This window comes from Coturnix japonica, chromosome 7, assembly GCF_001577835.2.
Source record: "Coturnix japonica isolate 7356 chromosome 7, Coturnix japonica 2.1, whole genome shotgun sequence".
In the NCBI taxonomy this organism is placed as follows: Eukaryota; Metazoa; Chordata; class Aves; order Galliformes; family Phasianidae; genus Coturnix; species Coturnix japonica.
In genome coordinates, this window is record NC_029522.1 from 11,644,480 (window position 1) to 11,672,080 (window position 27,601).

Genomic DNA, 27,601 nt, shown 5'->3' on the forward strand with positions numbered 1-27,601 from the left:
GAAAAGCATGAGTGATTTTTTGAAAGGTCAGTTTAGTTTCCCTAAGCAGCCAGCCTTGACATTAAGGTTGTTTGCCTGAGAGCCCAGAGCACGCCAAGTGGCGAGTTAAGGGCCCTGGGAGCCCTGGCGTCTCCCCACAGACTAAGACTGCCAGAGCAGCAGCAGTGCTGCCAGCAGTGGAGAAAAGAGTTGTCGGGTTTCTTCCTGGCTTCTTGTGCATCTTCCTGTCCTGCTGTGGGGGTCTCCTCTGTTTGACTGCCCCTCACAGCCATGGGATCAGGTGGGACCAATGCTGGGCTGCCCTGGAGCTACAGGCTGGGCACCTTCACAGAAAGTCAGGTAAGCTGGCAAGAGGCATAGCAGAGGCCTTACTTGATATTAGAATGACCTCAGATAGGCGTTTTTATTAAAAGATACTAGATCTCTGAAAACAGTCAGGATTTTTTCTGTGTGGTTTTCAGTGGGGCTGCACATCTAAGCCAAAACAAACAGCTCTGCATCCTGAAAAATGGCCATTTAAAGCACATGTATAAAAAGAAAGATGTAGCAAAGTTTTCTTAGCTGCTACAAAATGTTATGGATTATCTTTTCTCACCAAGCATTCATTGCAGGCATTTTTTATTTTCATTGCCCCGGATTTCTGGCAGTGGGTTTCATGTTGTTGAGGCATGACCCTTTGCAGTTTTAGTTTGATTTTCACTAGAGACAAAATGAATAAAGATGATTTTTCGTCTGAGAATGCATGAATAGATACTTCTGCAGAGCTTTTTTCATTGCCTTCTGGTGCAGGTAATCTGACAATTACCTGAATGGTCCAGGAACTCAAAATGGGTGAAGAGAAACTTTTCTCATGGGATTTTTTTTCACACTGCATCTGCCTTTCTCAAACAGGAATATCGCTGGAGAAATTTGATGTGTACATGCATCTGCCCATGCTTTTTATTTATTTATTCATTGTTTGGCTAAGCGTAAACTAGAAGACACATTTTACACTGCCTCTGAGGAGTGCGAGCATACACTTCAGATGCTCCATAATTGTTGTTCTTTGGTAAAGAAGTGATAATAAATGCACTGCTTGTTAAAGCAATTTTGCTTTAGCGCAGGCCTATAGCATTGATCTAGTCAAAGATTCTTCACATTGCAAACAAGACTTGCATATCTGTCACAGCATTACCAGCTCCTTTTGTATCTCTGTGTGGCAATGAACTTGCAAAAGATCTTCCTTTTTATTTGAAGGCTCTTAATTTCCTTTTGCTGCATGTGTGATAATAAAGGACTTGAAATCAAATAGTGTCACTACTCAGGTTTAAAATATATTTCACCGTGGAAAATTTTCTGTTACTGGTAAGAGCTACTTGCACAAAAGAAAATAAATAAGCAACGGTAAAAATACATGCATATAAAACAATAAAACAGCAAGACTTACAAAGTCGAAGTTGAGAATATAATTAGAAAAATAACAACAAATACACAGAATTTGTTTTATGACATGGCCATTGCTGGATGGCGTTGTACCCCAAATGATTATAGAGGTGAAGTGTAAATTCTTTTTTCTTGTGCTTGATTTCCATCCCACGTTTGAAGGTTTAACAATGTTACTTTGAAACTAGCTTTAGAGATGACCCTAGCTCATCTCCCTGAGACCACACAAAACCCACATGAACAGAATGAGGATGCGTGAAAGGCTTTTGTAATCATTCCATGGGAGGCCTAGGGCTCAGTCTGGAGGTGGAGAATGTATTTAAGGTGTGAAAAGTTTAATTGATGGCTTTAAAAAAAAAAAAAAAAAAAGAAGAAGAAAAGAAAAAGAAAAAAGAAAAAAAAAAAAGCAATAAGTAACCTGATAAATGGCACAGACTGTTAATTAGATGTCTAAATTTACCAATTGTGTCAGGAAAATTAGGACAGTGGGAACAATATGTCCCTAAGCTGTTCACTAAACAACTGCTGTGCTACTTATTTATATTTATCTGACAAAGTATGTGCTGGAAGGAACACAGGAGGAAATCTCTCTCACTAGTCGGAAGCTCACAGACCTCTCATCTCTTAAGGATTCCGTGTCCTCATATTCCCTAGTCTGAATTGATCTTTGTAATAGAAGGCCTCAGGAAATACTAAGCTGCTAGAGAATTTTGATAGTGAGTACAAGAGGAAGCCATAGGGACCTTTTGAGGCCTAATCCAATCCTCAGTGAAAAGAGTTTACAAGTTTGCATTTGTCAGGAATCAGGTAAGATCCAGTGAGAGGAAGAAGGAAGTTAGTATCTAACTTGGGATTTTTATTTAATATGTACGTGTTTGAATAAGTGTGCTTAGCAAAACATGGGGTATTTACATATGGACCTGATGATGTGCATATTTAAATATATTCAGAGCTAAGTAGGCAAACATTTACATACATACCCAAGAAAAGTGCCAGCTCATCCCCACAGGAGACTGGCGGCTGGCTGCCCTGTTCTGTGCTGGTGGGAGCCAGTCACAAGAGGCTTCCTGCAGTGCCTGCAGCCATTGAATGGCTCCCAGCCATGCACAGGACCACAGCTCATTTCCTGTTCCTCCTGCTTCTCTTGGCTGATTGTACTTTCCATCCATCCATGAGGGCCAGTGGAGATTGCAATTTCAGTTGTTACTAACTGACCCTTAATTAGGCCTTGCTTAATCAGTCTTTATTGTGCTTTTTGCTGGAAGAGTTTGGATGAGAAGTTCTCTAAGGATTTCTTAAAGTAGGCGAGAACAAAAGCGTACTGACTATATTTAAATATTTGCACTTTTTTCAACTTTGGCGTGCATAATTTGCTCACTGCATGAAACAAGCTCTACTATACTATTAATGTCAGATCAACATAGTCTTATTATATATTATCTATTATACAAATATAGTCTTTTTAAAAAATATATATATAGCTAGCTCAACTTTAACATTAGCCTGACATCCAACCGTAGTCCAGAATAACAAGTTCTCAAGGGAACAGTTCTGTTTGCAGCCTATCCTTTTGCTGCCACTCTCCTTCTTGAGCTCCAGGCATGGTGTCTCTCCTAACCCTATGGGTCATATTCCTCAGGTGACTGAGAGGTTTACCTGAACCTTACTGAACACAGAAGGTGTGTTGAGTTTTTCTCTTTGGTTGTGAATTTGTTCTGGAAGAGGCTGACAGGCAAAAAGGGAGGAAGTCAGAGCTTTGAGGAGCCAAGCAACAAAAGAATTTTTCCACCATCCATTCTTGTCCTTTTTCCTGCACTGCTGATGAGGTTTTTTCCAAGTACAGAAGGATAAGATGCTTTGGGGACCTACTCGTTCCCACTCAGAAGTGTCACTGTTTTCTTAGTGAACACTCATCAAAGGTGTTGCAGGAGCTAGAAAGTTAATTTTTGCTCTAGTGGAAAGGCTTGAAAAGCGTAGAAAGGCATGTGTGTTTGTGTAAAAGTAACTGATGACAGCTTTGGGGAGAAGCTAAACGTAATGCTTTTGGAAGTTACCCCATATAAATAAAATTAAGAATAAGTACAAAGAGGAGGGAGGCAGGGCAGGCATGTTTCACACCTGTCTTCAAACTTCTGTTGAAAGCATAACATTTTCTAATTCTGCTTTAAAGAGTTTTAGATAGTTCTAGAAATGAATACAACTTATTCACGTGGGTTAAGCTTTTGCTCCATGGTGGTATGGAAAAATCACAGTTTGTATGATGCTGAACTCATGACAGATGCCAGACTAGTTCTTAGCTTGCAATGAATGAACCTACTGAGTTCTTCTTCTCTCTCTTAGTCTTTGATGAATTTCCAGGAAATAAAGGGACAGCTTTGAGTTCTAAATTCAGCACTGTTACAAAGCACTTACCTCAGTGCTTTAGCTCATCTAAAATTTTTGAAAGCTTTGAAACTCTTCATAGAGTTTGCTTTATAGCTGTAACACCAAGCTGCATTAGCTCCCTTGTCTTCCCCCTTGCTCTCTTCTACCACATACTCAAAAATACAAAAATTAGAAAAAATTACTCTTCTCTGAATTTTACTGAACTCTGGACCTGGCAGTCCTCCAAGATCAATACATTTCATGCATGTTTATCTACAAGTAAGGAAGTGTTCCAGTTGCTACAAGTGGAGGATCCCATCTCAACACAAAAAGAATGTACCAGCTGAGAAGTGTTCTGATTGACAGCCATGTTCCCAGCCTGAGCCAGTTGCCAGCAGCCGGAGAGGAACATGCAAGAATAGTATTGAGCATATGAAATGGACCATATGCCAGCTGACTTCTAGAGGTGCTGTGCATCAGCAAGGAACTTATTACAGTGGCCTGGCTTAGACACGGCACAGGTTGAGGCAAGACAATTTTAATAACAGATTATGATTTGGGTCTGAGAAAGGAGAGCCCAAAGATCTAACTGAGCTTCTTACTGGTTATGGAAGGGCCCAGAGGCTAGGGGTGAAAGCTGGGGATAAAAGGCATTTAAGTAGACTTTATGAATCATCTTGTGAATACGAGTTGCTGAGTTATTTTTAGGTTCTGATTTGGGATAATGCAGAATGTTCAGAAAAGGAGGAACACACCATTTTCTCAGAAGGGATTATGATGCAGGAGAGGGGTCTAAGCACTTTCTTAATTTCTTAAACATCAAGGGGGGATATGATAAGGATTGGTTCAAAACATTAGGTCATTAATAGTGTAAGTGAAATGGCTAAGCCTAATCCTGTGCTTAATGATAAGAGAGGCCTTTCCTCATTTATCTTCATGTTTTTCCCTTTCGAAGGACTATTCCTCATTATGATAAAGTTGCATTGAGTGTATTTTCAACGAGTTTGCTCTGATATTTGAGGAAATAACGCATCTGTAAAATATCCTTTGTTTCTCTGGCATGATAACTTGAGTACTTATAGGGCAAACAAAACATTTGTGTTTGTTTCAAGCAGCTGTTTTATGAAATGGCAAACACTATGTATGCGGAGGGAACTAAAAAGATGGGCTAGAATGAAATAGACCTTTCAGGTTTTGGCTGTACCTCAGGGAACTGAGCGTTCCTTTGCATATGCTGTAATTGGAATCAAAAGGACATGGAAGGCCTGTGCTCCATGTCTCCAAGGCCATGCTTAAGTTCAAGAGAGCAACTTCTGGAAAAGGGGAAAGGAATTTCCCAGGTGGGATGTTGTTCAGGCTTCTTTGTACAGTTGTTTTTCTCCTTTTTTTTAAAAAAAAATTATTTATTTATTTATTTATTTATTTATTTATTTATTTATTGTGGCATCTATTATATGTTTTTTAAAACTATAAAAACTATAGTTAACACTGAGTGGCTAATGCATAGAGATCAGTGATACTGGCATGTTTCTCAATGTTAGTATTTTCCACCCCCCAGAATTCTTGCAGTAGAATTCATAAAGATAATTTGATCTTTGTTCATTCCATGTGTGTTTTCCTCACTTTTATTTTCTTAAGCCTAAGCACTGTATCTGAGGTTTTTTTATTCAAATTGACAAAAAAACAAATATTTTGCAGCTTACTGCAGGTAGATCTATTGTTTCTTCCTTTTTCCTGGCATTTTGTTTCTCAGTCTCCATATTCCAGCTCCTTGATACTTCTTGAGCAAGACTTCTTTGGGTATCTCCATTTCTTTACCATTGTCTTTTCATTCTCAAACAATATTAACCACTTTGCGTGTAAGAGAAAAGTTACCGCTGCCCTCTACACAGTGTGAAATCTTTGCTTTTCTTTTTTTTTTTTCTTTAAAATCTTGTGCTTTCTCGTATTTATTGGAATTTCAAACAATCTGTTAAATATTGGCAGTTTTTGTTAAAGAATTCCAATAGCATCACTGATGCATTGATTCAAAATTACTATTCTGCTATTTTGGAGAATATACAAATTAATTGTTGAAGGAAGTACATATGACAGCAGAAAAGATGTAGTTGTTAATTCCAGATGTTGTGAATGGACTTGGGGGAATGTTTTTTCCAGGTGTACAGCTTTCCATTATTGAAATTGGGGACCTTGGATTTGACCATGATTTCTACTTTACATTCCTGTATCCTGTTGCTTATTTTTTCCTAGGATCACTGGGCTGTATTTGTAGTGATACTTGTCTATTCAACAGCAGCTGGAAGAGAGGCAGAGTGACACAACTGAATAGCTATGGACAAATGAGGTGGGAGATGGAAGGAAATAGCATAACTGGAGGGAAAGGGGTATAAGGGTTTCATTTCCCATCGGAAGAAGAAAAACAATTGAGGCCAGGTAGCTGGGCATTTTTTGTTCTGACAGCACGGCAGAAAAAACCGCATCATAGCATCATGAATCAGTAATGTGGCTTCATAGAAAAATACCATCTTCAGTGCAGTTGTCCAGATGCCTAGCAAAAATACAGTAATACAAGAGGAGTACAAAGATAACTAAGGAAGTATGAGGGGAGAAAAAAAAAAAAAAAGTTTTAAATATTGTAGCTAATATATTGAAGGAATTAGGATATAGACATCAAATAACAAATGGTGTAGAGTTAATAAATTAAGCACTCTTTGCTCTTTCTTATAAAAGAAGACTAACAATACATGTAAAGAAATAGAAATGCAGATATTTAAGTTATTTTACAGTCAGGTCTCTACTTTGTTTAACAGATGAAATTCTTTAGGTTGAACATAATTCTTCAGCTGTGACTGCTTGTAGTAAAATTTGTTTTCATACTGTTGTTGGGGGTGTTTTATGCAAGAAATTTTGGGGCCCAAAGCCAAAACATGTTTGTTCAAAAAGTGAAGTGTAGGTTCTCCTCCTACCTGCTTGTGAAGGTAATTTTTAAAGAGCAAGTCAGCAACTTAAGAAGCAGAAGAAATACATGTGATCAGTTACAGTTAATGATGAATAAGCATAATGATCATCATAATGAATAATGATTGTGTTCAAGTCATAAACTGCAGTAAGCCAAAGTTTTCCCTACAAATCCTGTGGTGAACAAAGGCTGTTAACTAATACATTCAGGAAAAAATTGTGGTTGAATCAGGCACAGCTTGGAAACAAGAAATTATTAAGTCCATTTATTGGTTATATACCCTAAAGTAATTTTTATCAACACCATTTTGTTATTTATACAGTGACACTATTTTCTTGTGATATCCCTTGTGGCATAAGATTGATTGAAGTGATTGACAAATTTGTGTTCTGCGATGTTACAGGCTTTGAATTAACATTTGTTTTTATCAGTTCCAATTAAGTTTGCTTTTCAGACTTTTTGCGCTGAGGTGAAGTGTAGAAATTTTTTTGGTAGGATATCTGTGCTCATTTGGGGCATGAGGTAAAATTAGCACCAGTATTTTAGAATTACAAATAACTGAACGAATGAATATAACTTTGTAATACAGAGATGTGGAGTGACTGAGAAAAGAAGCTGAGCTTTTGTGTGATGAAAAAAGCATTGCTGTATCTAAATAAGAAAGCAGAGGAATAGATTTTTCCCTACATTTTCACACAAAAACTAACAGGCTGGTAATATAAACATTAATATCAATTCTTCTAAAAATAGCCTATGTACATCTGTGGCAGAGAATCAGTGTGCGAAAGTCAAGAAACGTGCAAGGAGGAAAAAGGTTTGTGGAATTTTTTTTAGGAGACTTAATGTTGTTTATGCAACTTTTAGAGGTAAGTAGTTGTAACAGCAAAATAAAAGTACTCTGCAGTTTTAAAGCACTGTTCTACCAATTTTCTCTGAACTTATCCAGTAAAATGTATTTCTCTGATTGCTCCAGAATTACTACATTTAAGCTTCAAGAAACAGCAGTGATTGCCAGGTCTTCACTCAAACCTTATAAAGAAAGCATCTGGCACATAGTTCATGAGCAATAGTATTCAAAGCATATACCAAAGAGCTCTGTAGTTCACATAATTGACTAAAAATTTCACTTTCTTAATTCTCATATTTATAGTCTATATAGAAGTGGCAAAGAGGAAAAGTTTTTATTAAATTTAATCCAGTTTCCTCACCTGATGAGAGAGTAAATTGTATGGTAACTGGGTGAAACCTTCCCATCTTGAACCTTTGTCTGCTGGAATCCTTTGGTTTTCTCTGTATTTGCATGAAATTATCAGTAGAGTCCTAGAGAACTGTCAGTTTGCTGAGTTGTTTATTTTATGTCATCTCAATGTGATGTGTAGGGACATGGTATAGTGGTGGACTCATAGTGTTACGTTGGTGGTTGGTTTGTTGATATTAATGTTTTTTTCCAACATAACAGATTCTGTGATTCTGTGATCTGCAATTACCTCTCTGAAAATAACTGATAAACAGAAGTCCTAATATATGGAGAGCTGAAAATACTGTAGGTTGTTTTTTTCAAAGTCTCAAATTAGCAATAACTAATGTTTAATTTCTAGTAACTATCTGCAAAATCCAGAAAAATGCAGTCGCAAATCACAGGTTGAAGTTCATCTTCCCTGAACATCCTTAACTCCCAGCTCCCGCTTCTGACATTTCACTTTGTCTCACTTTTGTTGTACTGAGGAGAACAGGGAAGGGCTTCCCCTAGAGATTCGTGGCACAGGTTTTTTGCTTAATTAACTGTAGAGAAGGCTGTCTGAGTGACAGACAGAGCCTTCTTCAGTCCCCAAGTGAGTGGTGTTAATTTCCTGCAAAATACTGAGGAACATATTCCCATCAGCGTGTCCATACAGCTCTTATTGATGCTAATGAGAGCTGGGTGCTTGTATCAAAGGAGAAATTGCTATTTGTGTGCCAGGGTTGTATCCTAAATCAATAAACAGTGGAATTGCATCGTTCCACTGGTTCTTTTATGGTGCTTTGTCTTTCAGCAACTTCATTGTATTTCTCCTGTTGCTATAGCTATCCTAAGCCAAATTTTCCTAAGCAAACCACAGAATAATCTACTATCAGTTTTGTCAGCTTGCCACATAGAATGTTTTAAATCTAGGATTTCTGGGAAAATAGATGAGAATTTTGGCAGGCCAGACACATTCTTCTCAGCTTGAACTCAAAGGTAACGGTGAATTTGTTTCACGTGGACAGCTGTTTTTTCTGAAAGCCTCCTCGCACAGTATGGAAGTGACTCCAGCCCTCTAATACATCACCAGAAACCTCTGTACCATCGAAGACACTTGGAAGAATCACGTTTACAGTTCTAATTGATGGCCACTGTTTTGACAGGCAAACAGATTTCTCCTCCCAATGGCCTCGTGCAGTTGGCCTCCAGCAGACCTTACCATTAGCAGAATTCTACTGAAAAGAATATACAAGCTAATAATAAATCTGTAGGGAAGGATGTTAACCACAAACTACTAAGTCTAATTAGTGATGTACAATAGCCGAGGCCAGGGAAGGAAAGTATTATTTATCAGAAGGACCGATTTTGACAGTTGGAAAATGCAAAAAAATCTATTATTTATTACGCCTAAGCACATCTTTCAAAATGTAGTTTATGCAACTCCACTCTTCTTTAGGCATTGTTTTGAAAGCTACTGCTTTGTAAAAACAATGTCAGCTATCATTTAGGTTTCAGGGCTGGAATCTGTGCTGCTTAAAACTTAAGTTTGTTGTGTAACCGAAAAAGAAGTCTTCTAGGGTTTTCTGTTTGTCTTTTCTGCCTCCCTTCTCAGTTCAACATCTGTATCTCTTCCCCCTATCCAAACCCCCCCCCTTTCAAAAAGGCTTTGAGTCTTTTCACTGTGTCCTACCCTGGTTCAGCATTTCTTAAGTCTTCTGAGTGGTGCAGAGCTCAACTACAGCCTAATGCATCCTGCTGAGAAAGTGATCAGACTGTTTTTGGCAGCTCAGCTACTGAAACAATCTCTGCATCTCTCTAGTGCACGTTGCTGCACAGTGTCTTGGAGGCAAGAGTGCTGTTTCCCAAGATGTGTTCTTTTCATGGAGCCTTCAGCAGAAATCTCCAGTATTTCTGGAGTGTATCTGGGGGTATTTCTGTAGCAGTGCAGCATGATAATGGAGCAGACAGTGAGGGGGGAGGTAGGGTGAATGAGTTAGGAGAGAAAAAGGCAATGAAAAGAAGGAAACTTAAAGGGGATATGGGAAATAGCAGAGAGGGAAAACTACTTTAAACTGATAGAAAAACAAGGCAGCTTTACTGTAATTACAGCTCTGAGGTGATTAGTAGAGAAAGAGAATAGTTCCTCTTAACCTTAGCAAATCATTTTTACCCTTCATGCCTCAATTTCTTAATCTGTAGGATACGATACATGCTCAACATGAATGGTGGTTGAATTGGATACTGCGTTCCCACTGAGGATGGAGCTTTCATGAAAGCTAGGGTGTTGTCTCACTCTAAATGCAGAGAAGTCCTCTGTGTTACCTCTGTTTTTTCGAGTGCAGTGTTTTTCTGGAGAGCATGTTGGAACCTGCAATGAGCAGTTGCACTTCATGAAAGTCCAATAAGCCCCAACAGATCCCCCCTGTGGCACATAAGGAGAGGGAAGCATGCAGTCTGGTTGAGAAGGTGAGCGCTGCTGTTGCGAGATAATTAGCAAGTCTGACACTTGGAAGTATCATGGCTCTGAGTGCAAATGGGGCAGGTTTTAGTTTTGTTTTGCAAATGTTGTGTATTTACTTTGCCTCTTGCGTTTTGTATCTGCGGTTCTGAGAATGTCACAATGCCAAGCTCTTTCCATAGCCAAAAGAGCCCGGCAAGCAATTTTATTGAGTGAGTGCAGATTCTCTCCTGGTGCTTCAATGGCTGACATACTAAGAAATGCAGCAAATACCACAAGAGTTGTGGTAGAAGAAAATGATAAGTTCTTCACCTTGTTAGCACACATATACTGTACATACATGTGTAACTGATACATTAACGAGTTCCAAGGCTATATATTTGTAGGCAAAAGAGGTACAGAACAGAAGAGGAAAAATAGCATGAAGCAGAAAAGAAAACAAAAAGCTTTTTTTTTTTTTTGCTCACTTCAGTTGGTCTTTTCCCTGTCCCATTTCCAAGTGTTTCTCAGTTGCCTGCTGTGGCTGGAGGGGCTGGCGTGACACTGAGGGATGTTGGCTCTCTCTGGACCCTGCAGAATTTCCACACACACACATCTGAGAAAACCACAAAGTCAGCAAGGAATCCCAGAGGGGCAGCTGGCAGCGCCTGCAGACTGCACAGGGAATCTCTGTCTCCTACTTTCTGTCTTATTGACTGAACCTCAAAGGAATAGGTTCAGTCAGAAACTGCATTTATCTTTTTTTTGCATGACAGAGGATAACAGATTCCTGGAAAAAAATTAATAGCTAACCTAACTGCCTGCTTCTTTTTCTTTTTTTCTTCAGTGTGGAGATGAGAAAATGAGAATTAAGAAAGCAAAGTCAAGGGAGAAGACCTTAATACCCTGTGGTTTTTTTTCTTCTCTGTGAGCACAGTTACCAAACTAAGGCATGGGTGTGATTATCCTGTTCTCCTTGTGTTGGCATTTGTGGGCTCCATATAGAATAGAGTTAGCTATGTTTCTGTGCACTGTTTGGGGAGAACTTGAATTCGTTTCAGAATAAATTACTTTCCTGTAGGGTAGAACAAAGAGGAGGAAATGGCTAATGCTGTAGGAAAGCAGGGAAAAACAAGAATATATGGGAATAAAATCTTACTTGAGTGAAGGACAATTGCTAAGTCTGGTGGACAAGCAGGTAGAGCTTGGTGCTTTGGTCAGACTATAAATCAACTTTTATGGCCAAGCTGTAAATCATAACTGTGTTATGTTACTGTAGGTATTTATTTCTTCATGTATGTGATAGAGGATGCAGTGTTCTTGTACTCTTCATCAGATGACTGAAGCATCATTCCATGAACACAGAGTGAAAGCTGTCACTCAGTGGAATGAGTTTCCCTGACAGATAATATTAACCAAGAGGTGACCTTTCTTACTGAACACTGTCTTCAACATTCAGACTACTTTAGCATGTTTTCCAAAACCAAGTCTCTCTATGTATTGAAGGCAGTTCCATAACGTAGCAGAGTTCATGGCAAGATTATTTTTCTCTTAGCAAAACTTAGTGGGAAAAATGATTGCACTGTTGATTTATTTTGAATGAACTCTTGGAAGGCTTGCTAAGTGTGCCATGTGGAAAGCTCCATGAAATGCTGAGGGTTAATATTCTCTGCTATTAATTTCAAATTCCAGATAAATACGGTTTCAGCTTTGATCCTATCTGTACTAATTCTTTGTCACTGTACTAATTAATTCAGCATGCTGGAGAAAAGATGCTAATTTGGGCATCAAAGAAATAAACGGGTTGGAGAAGGAGGTTGTGTTTAATGAGAATTGTTAAAAAGATCACTGTTACTCCCATTAGACTGGATCTGGAAGCTCAGTCGTTTTAGTTTAGCCTCCTGCAGCTTGATACTGTAAACTTAAAAAAAAAAAAAAAAAAAAAAAAAAAGCCACTTAGTTTAATGTTGACATAACAAAACAGGAGCAACAAAATATTAGCATGTGGGCAAGGTTTTGCTGTGAGGAGGTCTTGCTGCAGTAGTTCTTTTTCTGGGGCATCCCAGTGTTGGCATCCCAGTGTTAAAATGTTGCTATGGCTAAAGACACCACAAAGGGTATGGGATTTGGTCACTGGCAGTGGGGCAAGGAGAAGAGATGCACACTTGCCCCTGGCACAGAGCTGCCCCCCTGACACAAGTTTAACTCATGTCAGGGAGGTGCTGCCATCTTCTTGGATACTGATGCAGATTTGGACAGTGTTTCCCAGCCCTTGCCACATGTGCTCTGTTCTTAAAATCACAGCCTTTACGCAAACCTACTCTCATCTCTCTGTATTTGTTTCAGCTGTTGCAAAGCTTTCAGTCCTACCAGTGTAATACCCAATTGCATGCTTCTGTCCAATAAGTAAACATTTAATAGTAAACCTTTTAGGTATTTAGAAAGCCACTAAAGACGTAAAAGACTTATTTCATTAATGCTGCTATTAACATAAATGTAAAATGAGCCTGGTCTGTAATCAGAAACGAGTCTGACTCACTAAGAATCTTTACAGCAAAGTTTAATACTCTGTAAAAGTGTGTGTATGAAAGAGATTAATCAAAGCACAGCACTGCTTCTAGAGCATTTCTTCTGCTGTAAAGCTGAGTGATAAAATAACTTAAAACACACAGCAGTCATGGCAGTTAATAAGCTTTTTATAGTCCCTGTGTGGACCTGAAAATCATACCTTATTAGTATCTTTATCTTTCTTGCTCGCTCATTCATTCTTACACATATTTAAATTTAATTTTAAGGGTTATTTCTAGTCTTTCGTAAGGGAGCTGCTTTAATAATTGCAGCATTTTTCCCCATTTGCTGTGAAATGACTAGGAGCCAGAGCTTTTGTAACACGTACTTTACAAATAAGTCTGGTTTTTTGGACATCATTTCTGGATGTATCATGGTTTTACGACACTGTTAGGCTGTGTATCTTGCTTGACCATGTAACATATGCCCTCTGCCCTCTTGAATTATTTCTCTGCAGATGTTTGCAATTCCGTTATGTACCATGTTAGCTGCAGTGACACCTACTGATCTAAGGCAACTGAATTAACTAAGAAATCCAAGTTACTGACTTTAGTCTACAAGCTGCTTAGGGTTCTACCCAACAGATGTTTCTCCTGCTTAGAAGTCCAGGATTTCATAGACCTGCCTGCTCTTTAATCCTTGAAGCAAATATCAATACGTTTGAGATCTGGAAGCTCCCAGCTCCACATGGAAATGAAGTGTTGCCATGACCACAGCTTTAGGTCTTGCATGTAAGACGTTTATCCCAAATATAACAGAGCAAGCCTGTAGAAGGCTTGTTTTAACTTTTATTCCCTGTAATAGGGATAAAGGCCTTGAATTGAAGCATACATTAGCCTTTATACTATAGCCAATTCAACGGTAATAAATACTGCAAGATGACGATGTATACTTGGTATTTAGAGAGTTGATTCATCTAAGTTTCTAAGGGGAAAATATTAGTTATTTGCAGAACACCCATATTCTTGGAAATTCAAAGAGATAGGATAATCCCTCACTGTGCTGTAGCGTGTTCTCAGCTGTTGCGTATAGCAAACCAGACCTTTTAAAAATTTATGTGCCATATATCTTTTCATTAATGTTTTTATGCTTCTGTCAATAGTATTACTATAAAAGGCATATTTTACCAGAATCCAATTATTTGTTGCCTGGAGAACTGGAAACTTAAAGTCCTAAAGCCATTCAGTTCTCATAGAATTTTAATATGAATTTGATTAATTCCATAGTATAATTTTGACAGTAGATTTTATCCTGTCCTTGTTAAAGTCAGTAGTGGGCCCCTCACTGATTTCAGTGAGAACAGGATCAAGCCCAGTTGGGCAGCAAGTATTCTTCTTTTTGTACGATAAGTGCTAGAGAACTATTAAGCCTGTAGTGCAGAAAACCAAGGAAAATTGCAATCAGTGGAAGTTAATTTTTTCATCAGAAGCCCGTGGCAATTAGAACACACTGGTAACCAGAACATAAATTTTAGGACATGGTGCATAAATTCAGGCTGAGATTATATTTTTGTGTCTGTGTGGCTTAATGCTTTCTACTCTATATTGCTTTTCTTTAGTGCTAAATTTTTGCTTCTCTTATTCTTTAATGTTTGTGCAAGATCTTTGTTGGGCTGAAAAACATATTACAGTAATAATAAAAAGCAGTGGGTTTTTATGATGTAGCAACATGAGAAAGAAGCAAAAAAATGTGAACATTTCTCTAGCCTAGAGCTATATGTCGCATACTTAGTATAACAGGTAAAAATTGTAAGTATTCACAATTCCCAGGTGAACTCAAAAATAGTAAAAACAAAAATCAAAGGCCAAAACCAAACAACAACAACAAGATCCGCACCTTAAAACAACAAATCAGGGTTTTTTCATGAAGACCAGCTCACTATTTCTGATTTACAATTAAAGTGGAACTCGACAATTTATGAGAGAGCAGCTCTACCAGCAGACAGACAGCACTGTTTTTGCAGAGAGTTGTCATGTTAGTAGTTATTACAATCAAGATTTTTTACTTTGTCTTATTTAAAATGCATTTCTTTCCTTTGTAAGGAAGAAATAATAGATGGACTTGAAAGGGAAGAGTGTTGAACTTTTCTTTTTGTTTCATTTCTCCTGAGTATGCAACATATTCAACTCCAACTCCCTGCAGCAATACGGTATGCGCAAGAATAGTGTTTTCGTAATCAATACATGCAGACAAATATGAGACTCCACAGAACTATAATTGAAACAGTGGGAGAAAAGGTGATCAGACTTAATATATACCAAGTACAAGAGTTGGATTATGACCAAGTTGCTTTACTTGAGAAAACTGCCATGAGACCTTCCCAGCATATGCTATGCACTCAAAAGCAGGGTGCCTTGAGCCCATTGGTGCTCATCCCAGAGCTATTTGTTGTTCGGCTGACTGGTGTAATCATTCCCTTTATAACCAAGTTCTTATTGTGTGGAAGACCTGCAACAGAGTCCATACAAGCTTTGTTTGCTCATAATCACATAATTATTGATTAAATTGAATATTAAATATTGAATAAATGTTGGGATTGTTAACTTATAAGCCTGACAACAGAGTATTTGCAAGATTTCTGCTTTGATCAGTGGAGAAACCTAAAGTCAATGTTTTACAACTGAATTATATGCATGGTCGTTCAGGTCTTCCACTTGAGGCAGCTTAGGATGATGTGGAGAAAATGCAGAAAGGAAAAACCACCAAGGCAATAATGCAGAAGGGTTTGTAATTTTCAGTCGAAGTAATTAGTTTGCAATGTGTTATATTTCATGAAGTAGTTACTTTTCTGTACATTGTTGTCATTGATTTGCATGGGAAGACACTGATCATTTACTTACCTACTGAATGGAGAATTTCACATTGGAGAAGAGGAAGAGAGGCTTTTATGCTTTTTGACCCATAATTCACAAGCATATCTGGCATACCTGGCCCTGGTATTCTGCCTACCTCCTCTATCAGAAATGTGGCTCTCCAGTTTAGTTAGTTTTTATGGACTTCATAATGCAGACTGATATGTTACACCTATCTGTACAGCGTGTAAAACAGTGGGACCCCTGAACTGATTGGGGTCTCTGGAGGAGTTTCGCAGCATAAATATTAAATGACAGTATGCTACTAGGCAGAAAAAAGAACCCAGGGGTATTTTTAAAAGAGCTCATATGAACCACCTCATTTTGTAGTTTCAGAACATAGCAAGATTTTATTCTTTCTGATTGCAGACTTATTTAAACAAAGAACAAATCTTTAAATTAAGACTAGATATGATTTAAGAGGCAGTAGATACTGATGAGAGCAGGACATGCGGTCTAGTCTGGGTTACAGTACTGTAGTTTTTGCAGATTACTTCTTCAGGAGCTGCGATGTGGTAAGAACTACCTTCAGCTACTTTAAAATGTGCACTGGTAATAGTCCAGCCCCACAATGTTTCAGGTTTGATGGTCTTTACTGTTTTCTCTTTCAAACAGCATCTTTAAACATTTCAGAAACCAAATCAGTGTGTAACTGGACTTACCTAGTGTACATAGCCTATTTAAAATTGGTAACTTCATTTACAGCATGGGATCTGGGATTGACCAAGATAAAAGCTCTCAGTGTCATGATTGCCTAAAATTTCTGTGTTTTATGTTAGATAAGTACTGTTTTTCTTCTGGTAATTACTTACCCCTGACTCCTTCCTTGATATCTTTAACAGATTTGGAAAGAAAAAAGAAGATAAAAGTGGGAAAGCAGATCAGAAGGGGAATCCAAAGCATGACATACTTAAAGAAGAGGATCTAGAGAAAATGAAAGATGAACGTGAAAGGTGAGTAAATGATGACAGCATCTTAGTTTGTTAGAAGAAAAACTTCAAAGCAAGGACTGCCTGAAGTAAATGGTCAGACAAGCAGCCTGACTGGAGAAGTCCTAGACTGTGCCTGCTTGGAGACAGGTCCCGGCAGTGGACAGTGTTAGGCTGTTCTCTGGACTGAGTTAGGGCTGCTATGTTACAAGACCCTGCCTTCCTGCTCTGCTTCTCTGTGCTTCACTGTGTAATTGCTATTCAGAACATAACTTCTGCTAAGCTAGTCAAGATGAGTTCCTTCAAAATCTGTTTCACTTCTGGCCATGCCTCAGACCAGCAGACTTACATTTTTTTTCCTGTATTTCTCTAAGGCACTTCCTTCTTTTCCCCCTGGCAGCCTCTGCTGTGTTTTTCAGTACACTAGACCTTTTAGCTCCAGCTGGCTGTACCACTAGATGGTAGTTTTTGTAATTAAGTATGTTCTTGTCTATGCAAGAGTTTGCTGGTTAGTCTTGTGTTGCAGAAGTATCTAGTCAGCAAATGCTGAGTAGGCAGATAACAGGAAGAAAGCAGGTCTAAATAGTTCTAGTCAGTCTGAAGAGTCAGCAGCAAGGGGGTCTGCAAGCAATCAAGGAATGGGGAAGGGAATGCTGGGCAAGACAAGAAGCTGAGTTCGTAGACACCACTTGGCCACCAGTAGTGAGTTGCAGTATTTCTGAAGTAAGGTTCCATTGCTGAAATACAAGGAACTACTGACGTGAATAAGACTAGTTCTCTATCTTGATCATAAGAGATTCCCTTTTAATGCCCAATTTTACCAGCATTGTTACCTTTCCAGATCGAGAATGTGTAAATTTCTCCTTTTGCACATTTGCCCATGTCTGGGATAGTTTGTAAAAGCTCACAAGGCTTAGCAGGCTTGTTTCTCCCCTTCTCCAACTCATGCAGGTGTCCTTCATGACATGCCAGTGAGGGTCATTTCATTACTTCTCTCTGATTGCTGCTGTCAGAAAAGTTAAAATGCCCATATTTGCTGACTTTTAACAGGTTTCTGCAGTTGATGTAAAACTTTTGAAGCTGTATTATGGGTTGTCAATGCATAGGAAAAGCTGTCTGAGGTGTCTTTGAACACTGGAGAATCCTCACTGGAGAATCCTGCTCCTAAGAGATGAGCAGCTGTAGTTCATTTTGAGAGGCAAAATCTTTCCTCACAGTACAGATGAGCACACTGCCCAGCCTTTGTGGTGCTGGCCAGTGCCCAGGGAAAAGATATCCTGCTTTCATTTGAGTCATGCATTGCATGATCAGCTATGTGAGTGGATTGATAGCTAATGGATTTAAGGAGAAAAAATAAATCTAAGCCCCAACCCTTGAAGTCTGCTGGTAAGATTTGTTCTACTCATTTTAAAAGCTAATAAGGTATCCAGTTTCTACAGTGCTTCTACTGGATATGCTTAGCCAGTGTTTTAAGCATTTAGTTCATCTAAGCTAAGTAATGTCAGGAGAAACTTTGTACCATTTCTTCTTAAATTTCTATATTGCTTCCTTGATTTTGCTAGATTGATGAGTGCCTTTATTTTAAACTGCTGACTCCCAATTTGGCTACTGGCAATTTGAGAGGTATGCGTCCTTCATTTTAAAGAAGCCAGTGTCTTTTATTAGGATCCTGGCAAGCTAAGAAGCATGTATCCCATCTGTTAAAGGGCCAGTGTCATTTAGTAAAATGTTGGCAGGCTGCAAGGAGTGAACCCTTCTGTCTAGAGGTCTAACATTCCAATTGGACATGAGATAATTGTTCTTAATATTTCTTTAGCATTCTATGGAGTTTTTTAAAATTACAGTCGTTGATTGACAGTAACTTGGTAAGACTACATTATAAACTGGCAGCTGAGTGTCTTCAGCATTCTGGTTTCTCTAGTAATGATTTCAGTTTTGACCTGGAGGAGTTTACGACTGAAATGGAGAACAGCAGGTGTGTTGAGAAGTGGATGAACCAAGATGATATTTTTAACCCACTTATTTGACTCTTCTTCCATAATGCACAAAAATAGAGATATACGCTATTTTCTATCAGGTAATATAACTTCCATATGGTTTGATGATTAAAATTTAAAAAATAATGGAATAAAATGGAGTGATGGAAATTTCCTTGCATTAGCCCCAAAGCTATGCAATGTGTGCTATAAAAACAGGCAAGTCACTTCAACTCACTAAATGAAATAATAGCATAGTTGTATTATATAGATGCTGACATTAAAATGATTATGGACTGAGTCTTGAACCCTTCTTGAATCATTTGTAAGGCATGGGAAGATATCTTTCCTAGAAGAAAGTTGCATACAGTAGCCATTTCTCATATATGGGTGAGAATAAGCAGGGAACAGATCATCCCTCCGTACTCAGGCCTGGTGAGGCTGAACCTCGAGTACAGTGATCAGTTTTGGGCCCCTTACTACAAGAAAGAAATTGAGGCCCTGGAACATGTTCAAAGAAGGACAACAAATCTGTGAAGGATTTATAAGTAGATCTTATAAGTAAGATGTTGTATTGAGGGACGTGGTTTAACGGGAAATATTGGTGATAGGTGGACAGTTGGACTGGATGATCTTGGAGGTTTTTTCCAACCTTGGTGATTCTGTGATTCGATGAACTGTTTGAGTAAACTGGGGGAATGGGAACATTATGTGTCTTATACATAATTCAGACTTTTTTCTTTGTTGTTAACTATTCAACTAGTGATGATAAGGAAGGCAGTAGAAAAGTTTTATAGCTCTATCTTAAGATTTAGTAATTCTATAATGTAATTCAAATCCAAGATTCTAATGCACTTATTGGCAAAGCAAACCTTGCAGCACATCCACACCATACATGTTTCTATTACTTCAATAGCAGCAGTTCTGAATACTTGGTCTCATCTTTACAAAACCAACCTTTGCTGAATTTTGCTAGAGAATTGTGTATTTTTAAATAAGTTATATGTTAAAACTATAAGGAGCATAGGAATAGAACAAACAGGCTACAGAAACGTTGGTAGAAATGCAGCTTGTTTTGTCCCCTTGTGCCGGCAAACAAATTGTGTACTTAAAATACAAATCACTTTTCCAGCATTCAACCTTTTTAGAGTTTGTTTAAGTACATACCTGAATTTACCTTTTCAAGATTAGCAAAGTAATCTTTTCTCATACTCAATTTATTTACTGCAGTTTTAAAGTTACTTTGCTTAAACTTCAGTTTTCTTAAATGCTGACTGCCTAAATATTTTGGAATCCGTCATATTAAGACATACTTAAGATTTTTCATCTCACAATTTTTTTTTAGAGGCTGAGCTGTCCATTTTTGGACACTAGTGGAAGTGGTCAGAGTAATTGATTTCTGGACTGGGTGTGACAGGATTAATGATCAAGTGTGTTTCAGCATCTTAGCAGCTGTGGAGCTTGCATGGTTTTGGAGGTTGGTTTTACATTCACTATATGCTTGGCAGATCTCCAAAAAACAGAATAGTGTTCCAAGATCTCAGCTGAGAAATATTTTTCAAAAGGAAGTACTATTTTTGGTTTATGGGAGTAGGTCATCTCTCAGAGTTTTAGGAAGGTTTTTTTGATTGGTACCGTACAGATAACAGTAATATCACATTCAATTCCAGGGACAGGCCTGACAAAATTTTCTGTGTTCTTGGATGCAGCTTTGTTCCAGACACTTTGACTTGACAAGAATTACAAACATGCAGAAATGTCAGATTTGATCACTACATGATTATGGATTGGCCGTGTGGTCCAATCCCAGTGGCTCTGTCTTTGACAGAAAGCATCAGATCTTATGTAGGTGTGCTGCAGAAACATAAGTCCATCATGCTCACAGTAGGCTGGATTTACTGCTTGCACATGCACTGTACAATTCTTTCTCTATGCAACAAGTCTGTCACATCAAGAATGTGTTAGAGCTAGTAGGCGTATGCAGACAGAGCATACAGCACTTATTCTGTACTGTGGATGCATCCCAAAAGGATTGGACTTGCTGCACATTGGTCCACAGCATAGGTTTGCATGGACAACCTTTTATGGGCCACCAAGTTTCAGATTTGTACCTTAGGAAGTTAAACTTAATTGAGTATTTCTCCAGCCTAGCAATTCTTATTTCTTTTCCACATTTTCTGATTCTCACTTTTCTGCACAGCTCTCTGTACTGCCTTGTAGCTGCGCTTCTCTGGAGCAGCTCTGCATCCTGCACTAAAATACTGACATCGTTATCATCATTATTTTTACTGCTTGTATTCCCTAGCAGTCTCAACCAAGATGAAGGTCTCATTGTGCTCCTAGCTGTTAGGGAAGTTTGTGCCCGACCCTGTGAACAGTTGAAGTAGCAGAGACAAAATCTGGCAGAAAAAAAAATGTGTCCCGGGGGTGGGAATCTGATGTGCAGGCAGTGCAGCTGCTTGTCCAGGTTCCTAAAAAGTCCTTGTCAGGCCAGGAATTTGTTGCAGACTTCAGCCCCAGGCCTTTTACTGCAAAGGCAGTACTTGATTATGACTGCTACTTCTGCAGGCTACAAGTGGTTAAGGGGAATTTAGGATGTTAGGCATTCCTTGTTTAGTAATAGCTTTATCTGTGTCCAATTGAATATGAAGTCAGCACCTCCTCTGAATTTCACAGTTTTCTTCTTCCCTCCATGCCTCCCTCAGCTTTTCCCTTGCCACAGCAATGCAGTAACACTGAAGCTTTACCAGGGTAGGTCAGAACTTACTGGCACAGGTAGTTTAGGAGGACTGACTTGATGTGTGATACGGTCCTTTTAGGTGGTGGTTTGTCCTCCCTGACTCCGGTCAAGTGGTTCCTTGGAATGAGGCCCTATTTTAAATAAACTCATTATTTTGTTCATGCTTCAAAGAGTTTGGCTGTAATAAGGCATGTTCTCCAAAGGTCTAGAATCTGCCCATAAAAGGGAAAAGCAAATGCTATGTCTGAGATTTATTTTGATCAAGCTGACTCAAATCTGTATTTTTAGTGTGTTCTGTATAAATTACTCAGAATCTATCATTTTAACAACAAGATGTTCTCCACGTTATTAAACACTGGAAGAGATCCCCTTTTTTCTTTCCTTCCAAGCAAGATCTGGGGTTGCCTTTAAGTTTTATAAAGTCTGAAAATCATTGTAAAACAAGCTAGAAAAATATACTGGGCAATTGAGTTTTATAAGTAATAATTTGTTTGCCTTTCAAATGCAAATAAAGTGACTCTAAATTGAAAGAAAAGGGGTTTTTTTGTGGGTTTTTTTTTTTCTTGCTTGAGATTATTTAACTGGAACAGTCCTGCTGAGACCGAAGTCTCTCTTCCAGCAGTGTTGAACATTTCCTTCATATTAAAATAAAATTTCACAAAATAAGGCACCTTATTGAACACGAAGTGATTTTAATAAGAGCGTATGAGTTGGTTGAATACAGAGGCACCCTGTGCAAAAAAAATTATACTCTTCACTTGCTCACTGGTGCACTGGTTTTGTTAATGGGTCTTGGTTTTGTACTCCGTTATTGGAATTAATTAAGGAAGTTCTTTAATAGTATATAGTTGTTGCGTGGAATGTTAGAGATGAAGAAAGAACATCTGGCCAATGCTTTCTGAATGTCTGAACTGAATGCTTAAGTTACAGAGCATCTCAACTTTGGGTAAAATTAAATGGTTTCAGTTTTTGTATTAAAGACTGAGTTTCCTTTACTTTTCGGAAACATTCCAGAAATTGAAGAGAGGTTCTCTTGTCTTATCAGCTCTGAGGCTTGTTGCCTGTTCCCATAGTTTTAAAAAAAAAATCAATACATATGTTTTTGATATTTGGCAAAGAGAGATTTAATTTTGCAGCTGTGAGATTTCCGTACGAAGGGAATGCATCTTACAGAAATAAAACCATTTAGAGACCATTCCTATATGAGAGAGAATACTTATGAGTGAAGCTCTTTCCATGTCTTTCTGTTAGCATTTGCTTCATTATGTTTAATTACAAACAATTTGTGCATTACTGGAAATGAAAATGAAAACAAGAATAGTTGCAGGCATGGCAGTGAGGTACAGAGCCAAATTGTTTTGAATCAGAAGTTGAAACAGCAACAGAAGTATGATTTTGAAATGTGTGGTACATCTCAGGGTGCATTCATAGCACACACAAATTGTTCCCTCCCCCATGTAGTTTTTGTGCCTCACAAGGTCTGAAAGTATTATTATAGTGGTTTATATCTCACTGTGATCTCTGATAAAACATTGGTAATTGCTGCTCTCACCATTCATCTCTCTGCTAAACCACGTGTTTTTTGGGGCTCCTGAGCTTGTGCATCATTATTTATGAGGGGTTAATCCAACAAGGCGTATCTGTCCATTGAGAATGCCTGACTTTGCAGCACAGCTAGGTCCTGTGGTTTAGGCAAAATAAAGTGTTGGATGTGATCCCAGTTTTAATACTCCCAATTTATTATAACCATTGAACCCTGATCAGATCACGGATTGGATTGGATCCCAGTTTTTTAAATGTCCCAATTTATTGCTGGCTTGCAACCCTGATAAGAATACATATTTGATTAAAGCTTCAGTTTTCAAAAATTCCAGTTAATTACTTTTAGATTCTTATTAGATCATAGCCGTGTAGTATGGTATGTTGAAGTTATGAGAAAGTTAGTGGATGATGTTGCACAGGTCAAGGTCATAGTTTCATTTTGTGCTGACAGTATGAAGTTATCAGATTTCTGTTTATTACTGTGGCAACACTTGCACCGGACAGGAGGACAGATTAATCCCAACCCCATTGATTCTGAATGATTCTCATTTTAGATCTGCTGCTGCTCTGCATACCAGAATGTGTAATAAAATCGTACCGCTGAATGCTGAGAGGCTGATGTGAAGTTGTGAATAGCTGAGGTAGATGACTCTCACCTGCCTCTGACAGGTTGTGATGTGGCATTTAGAGCCAAATAGAGGCTTGAGGTTTCTTTACTTGGCTAATCTACTGCTGGAAGATGTTTGTCTGAAAACATTAGCTTGAGTGTTGATCCCAAACTGTCCTACTTCTAGTACATTATGAACAGAGGACTGCAAAATGGCAGTGAAATCAGTCCTTTTCTTCAACTGTCACAATACTATTCCAGGTATTGTAAACTTCTGGATATAGCATTCCAGATGTCAAAGCCGTGCCTTCTAAGTTACATCCAAAGCTTGGCCTTCACTGGGGCACTGCTTTCACTTTGCTCCCAAGACCACGTCCCACCAGCTGTGCCCACCTGATGGAAGGCTCAGCAGAGAAGCCCAGCAGCAGCAGCAGCCCACCTCACTCCTGAAGAAACATAGCAGTGTGGGACTGTTCTGTATGAAATGGGTGTGATGGCTTGATGTTTTTAAACACGGTACTGTGAAACAGAGATATGGCTGTTTGAAATACCATGAATGCAGTGAAACTGGTGGGTGTACTAGCCAGCCTGGTAACAGAGGGATTTTGGGAGGCAGACCACTCTGGTGTAGAGGGATTTCTGTGATGCAGTACTGGATGTAGGTCAGCTCCTGGCCTACCCCAAAATCAATAAGGTCTTAAGAATGACTTGGAAGCTGGATTTTCATGCTTTGCCTTCTATTTGTGATTTATGACAGTCTATCATAAGTCTTTGGCAAGCACTTTGAAGTAATGCCACAGCACAGAATTCCTGTTCTCAGACTCTCTTACCAGCAGGAAAAAAAGTTACAACTCATAGGGATGGAGGGGTAGACTGGAAATCAGCTTGGATGCGTAATTCTCCATAGCAAATAAACCAAAATTACTGAAAATCTTGAAGCCTTCTTTTCTGGGTCAAAGCTGGGTTTTGCCTTCTAGTCTAGGTCTGTAAATTAGAAACAACCTGTGAAGCTCAGATGGACAAGCAGGGAATGTTCCTCTTCTTGAACAGGGAGATTCTGTTCAATTGATTCCAGGTTTGGTGTTGAAGTACAGAATAAAGAAATGTACATGGGATATACTATCATGTGGAGCTAGGTTTCCTCCTTCTATCACTAAGATTTAATTCAAAAGGAAGCAGGTTGTGCAATTGCATGAGGTCTTGCTGAAGGAGGAGGCCTGGGGATTTGGAAGCTGCTGGTCATCCTACTAGGTCTGTTTTCAGCCACGTTACTGCATGTGGTTTTGGATGCTGGGCTCTCATGGGTACATCAAATCAATGTTTTGTCTCCTGTGGGCATTACAGTGTCTTAACATTCTAGTGGTATTTTCCTTAACTCCAGTGCTAACAGGTTTCAAGGTTTTTGATTGATACCTGCAGCAATAGCTATGCCTGAGCTAGTCAGGGCAAATGGGTACATCCACAGACTGATGTCTCTCACTCCATCTTTCCATAGTTTTTTTCTGAGAGTATAATGCTCACTGCTTATCTGTGTAATATCTCTGTAATTATTTGCTTGATGTCTTGGTCATGGAGGTATCTGTGGCTTTGAGTGAAGTTAGTATTCCATTCCTGACATGGTTTATATTTTGGTACATGTAGTATTTTAAGTACATTATATTGTTACAGTATTAAAAATAAATTAATCAATTTTAAAATCTATCTTTTTCCCCAGAGGTAGTAAGGGAATGTAATCCCTTGAGAAGTGTTTCTTACACACCTCTTCAGCATGTTGAAGCGTAATGTAGCCTCATATGCATTTCTGCTTGGCTTTTGATTACTGGGGAAAAAAGAACGTGACATAGATTTAAAGCCAGCTGGCGTAGGTGTCAGTAGTGGTGTGTGGCGTAGTGATTTGTATGGTTGAAGCTGAACTCTCTGCCAGTCCCTGCGTCATCACATCCTCCTTATGAGTTAATTTTATGTACTAGATTTAAGCTCATCAGAACATGCTGCAGTCCCATGTCCCAGGTGATTTGAGGGCCACAAATCAGCACTGATCATATGAAGTGATAGGCTACATGTGGGTGAGTCAATTTAGAACTGAAGGTAGACAGTAGCAGAGTAATGCGGAATAGTTACAAGTAGAGAAAATTACATAAGGAAATTCAGTATTCAATATACATGAGGTGGTTACCTGGTTTTAGTAATCAGCTGCATTTCAACAAATACAGAACTAATGTGGATAAAAATGAGCTTCTGAAACTTTCTCAGGCTTAACAACAAAGGTGAAGTGCTGATCTCATTGAAGTTCACAGGCAGAAATGCACTGATCTTGTTAGAGCCAAGATTTTCTTTAGAGGGTGGGATCCTGTGTGAGTGGGTAATTGTGCTCTGTCAGCACTGAGATAAAAGGGAAAACACTACAGTACCTGTCTACTCTATCCAAAGCTTACACTTGGTCATCAGCAAAAGCATCATGCTGTGGTACAAAAGGGCTGCATATCTTCTTCCATTTATCATAAACATAAGACTATAATGACCATAATGTTTATTGCCCTCATAGCTTTTTGCTTACAGCCCTCCAAGGGCTGCTTCCTTGGTTAACTCAGCATTACATGAGAGCTGCAGGACAGTTTTCCAGAACAGGCAGTGTTTTAATTAAGGTGGTTTGATCATTGGATGAAGTAATGCTTCTTGCAAGATCTGTCCATTTAGGCAGAGTCAGTCTTCTACTTCTTTGAATTTATGATTTTTTTAAATTTTTTTTTTTCATTTCTGAGACTTTTTCTGTTCTTTTTTACAATTATTAATACTAATCATGAGGGAGGGGTTGTTCAAATCCAGCATGGTAGAATGAGATAGAATGAAGAAACATTTGCATGGCTTATGGAAAGGTGTTTTTATCAGAATGCCCTGAAAGATAATGCTAAATTAGATATTGTTTGAGTCTCTATAAGTTCACATCAGATGCCTTCAGTTTACTGGCAAGAGGTGGCTTTTTATTTTATTTTGTTTTACTTAGCTGTAAGGCTGCCTCTAAAGTTTTCCTGGGTTATGATTGAAAAAATACAAATGAGTCTTTTCCTGATAAAAGATGCACGTTTGAATCGGATTGTTAATGTCATTATAGACCATATCTGCCTGAAAAAGATTATGAAATAATAATAATAATTTTAAAAAATAATTAAAAGCACTGTACTGAAATGATTTCCTCAGATATTCAAGTAAAATATATCCATTCCCATCAGTGATTATGGTTTATGAATATCTGAAGGCAGGATGTATTCAGTCCACTATTATGTAAATGAATGAAAATACAGTATTTTAGTTACCAAAATATATTTTGCTAGCAGCTAGAAAGAAATTAAAATATTAAACCCAATGGAAATCTAAGTGACCTCCTGCAGAAATAGGTTGCTTTCCTCTAGACAGCCCGTTACTCAATAAATGTATGAATTAGGTAAATGAGAGACAAAAGCAGAAATGTTATGTAAAATCACAGTTGAAGTATTAAGATACTAAATCAGATGTAAATTGAGTAATCATTGCGGTATGTAGATCTCGGGGGGTAGTCACATGAGCAGGGAAAAAAGTAGAACGGTTTTTATTCTGCTGTTCATAAGGAGCAACCAAATGAGTGGAAAAATGTTCAATATCTGAATGATCTTAAAGCATTGAAAGACCAGGTCCATTTTTAGAGTTTAGGTACACCTCAGACTACTTGTAGACATACTCCTCTTTTTGTGAACAGAATAAAAACTGTCCTAAAAGACCTATGGCTCCTGCCCTGCTTCAGTTGCATGTTTTATCTGTAGATGTTATTCTTCCTTCCCTCCCAAGAATATCATTCATTGCCTTTGCCAGCAACTTGCTTATTCATGTATGTATTTGCTCTTCCCCAAAGTCCTTTCCTTTGAATCTGCCATACAAGAAATGTTGCTGTATTCATCTGAAGGATTAAATGAGGTCCCTGAACCACTCAGTATTTTGCTGTTGTGAAA

General features: G+C 38.4%; 1 protein-coding gene across 1 annotated transcript in view; it reads left to right on the forward strand.

The window, feature by feature from the left end:
• The window catches only part of PARD3B (par-3 family cell polarity regulator beta), a 366,162-nt gene that overhangs the window by 255,423 nt on the left and 83,138 nt on the right, over positions 1-27,601 (forward strand). The window contains 1 exon segment of the mRNA XM_015868265.1: positions 16,667-16,777. Coding sequence (XP_015723751.1) covers positions 16,667-16,777 — 111 coding nt within the window.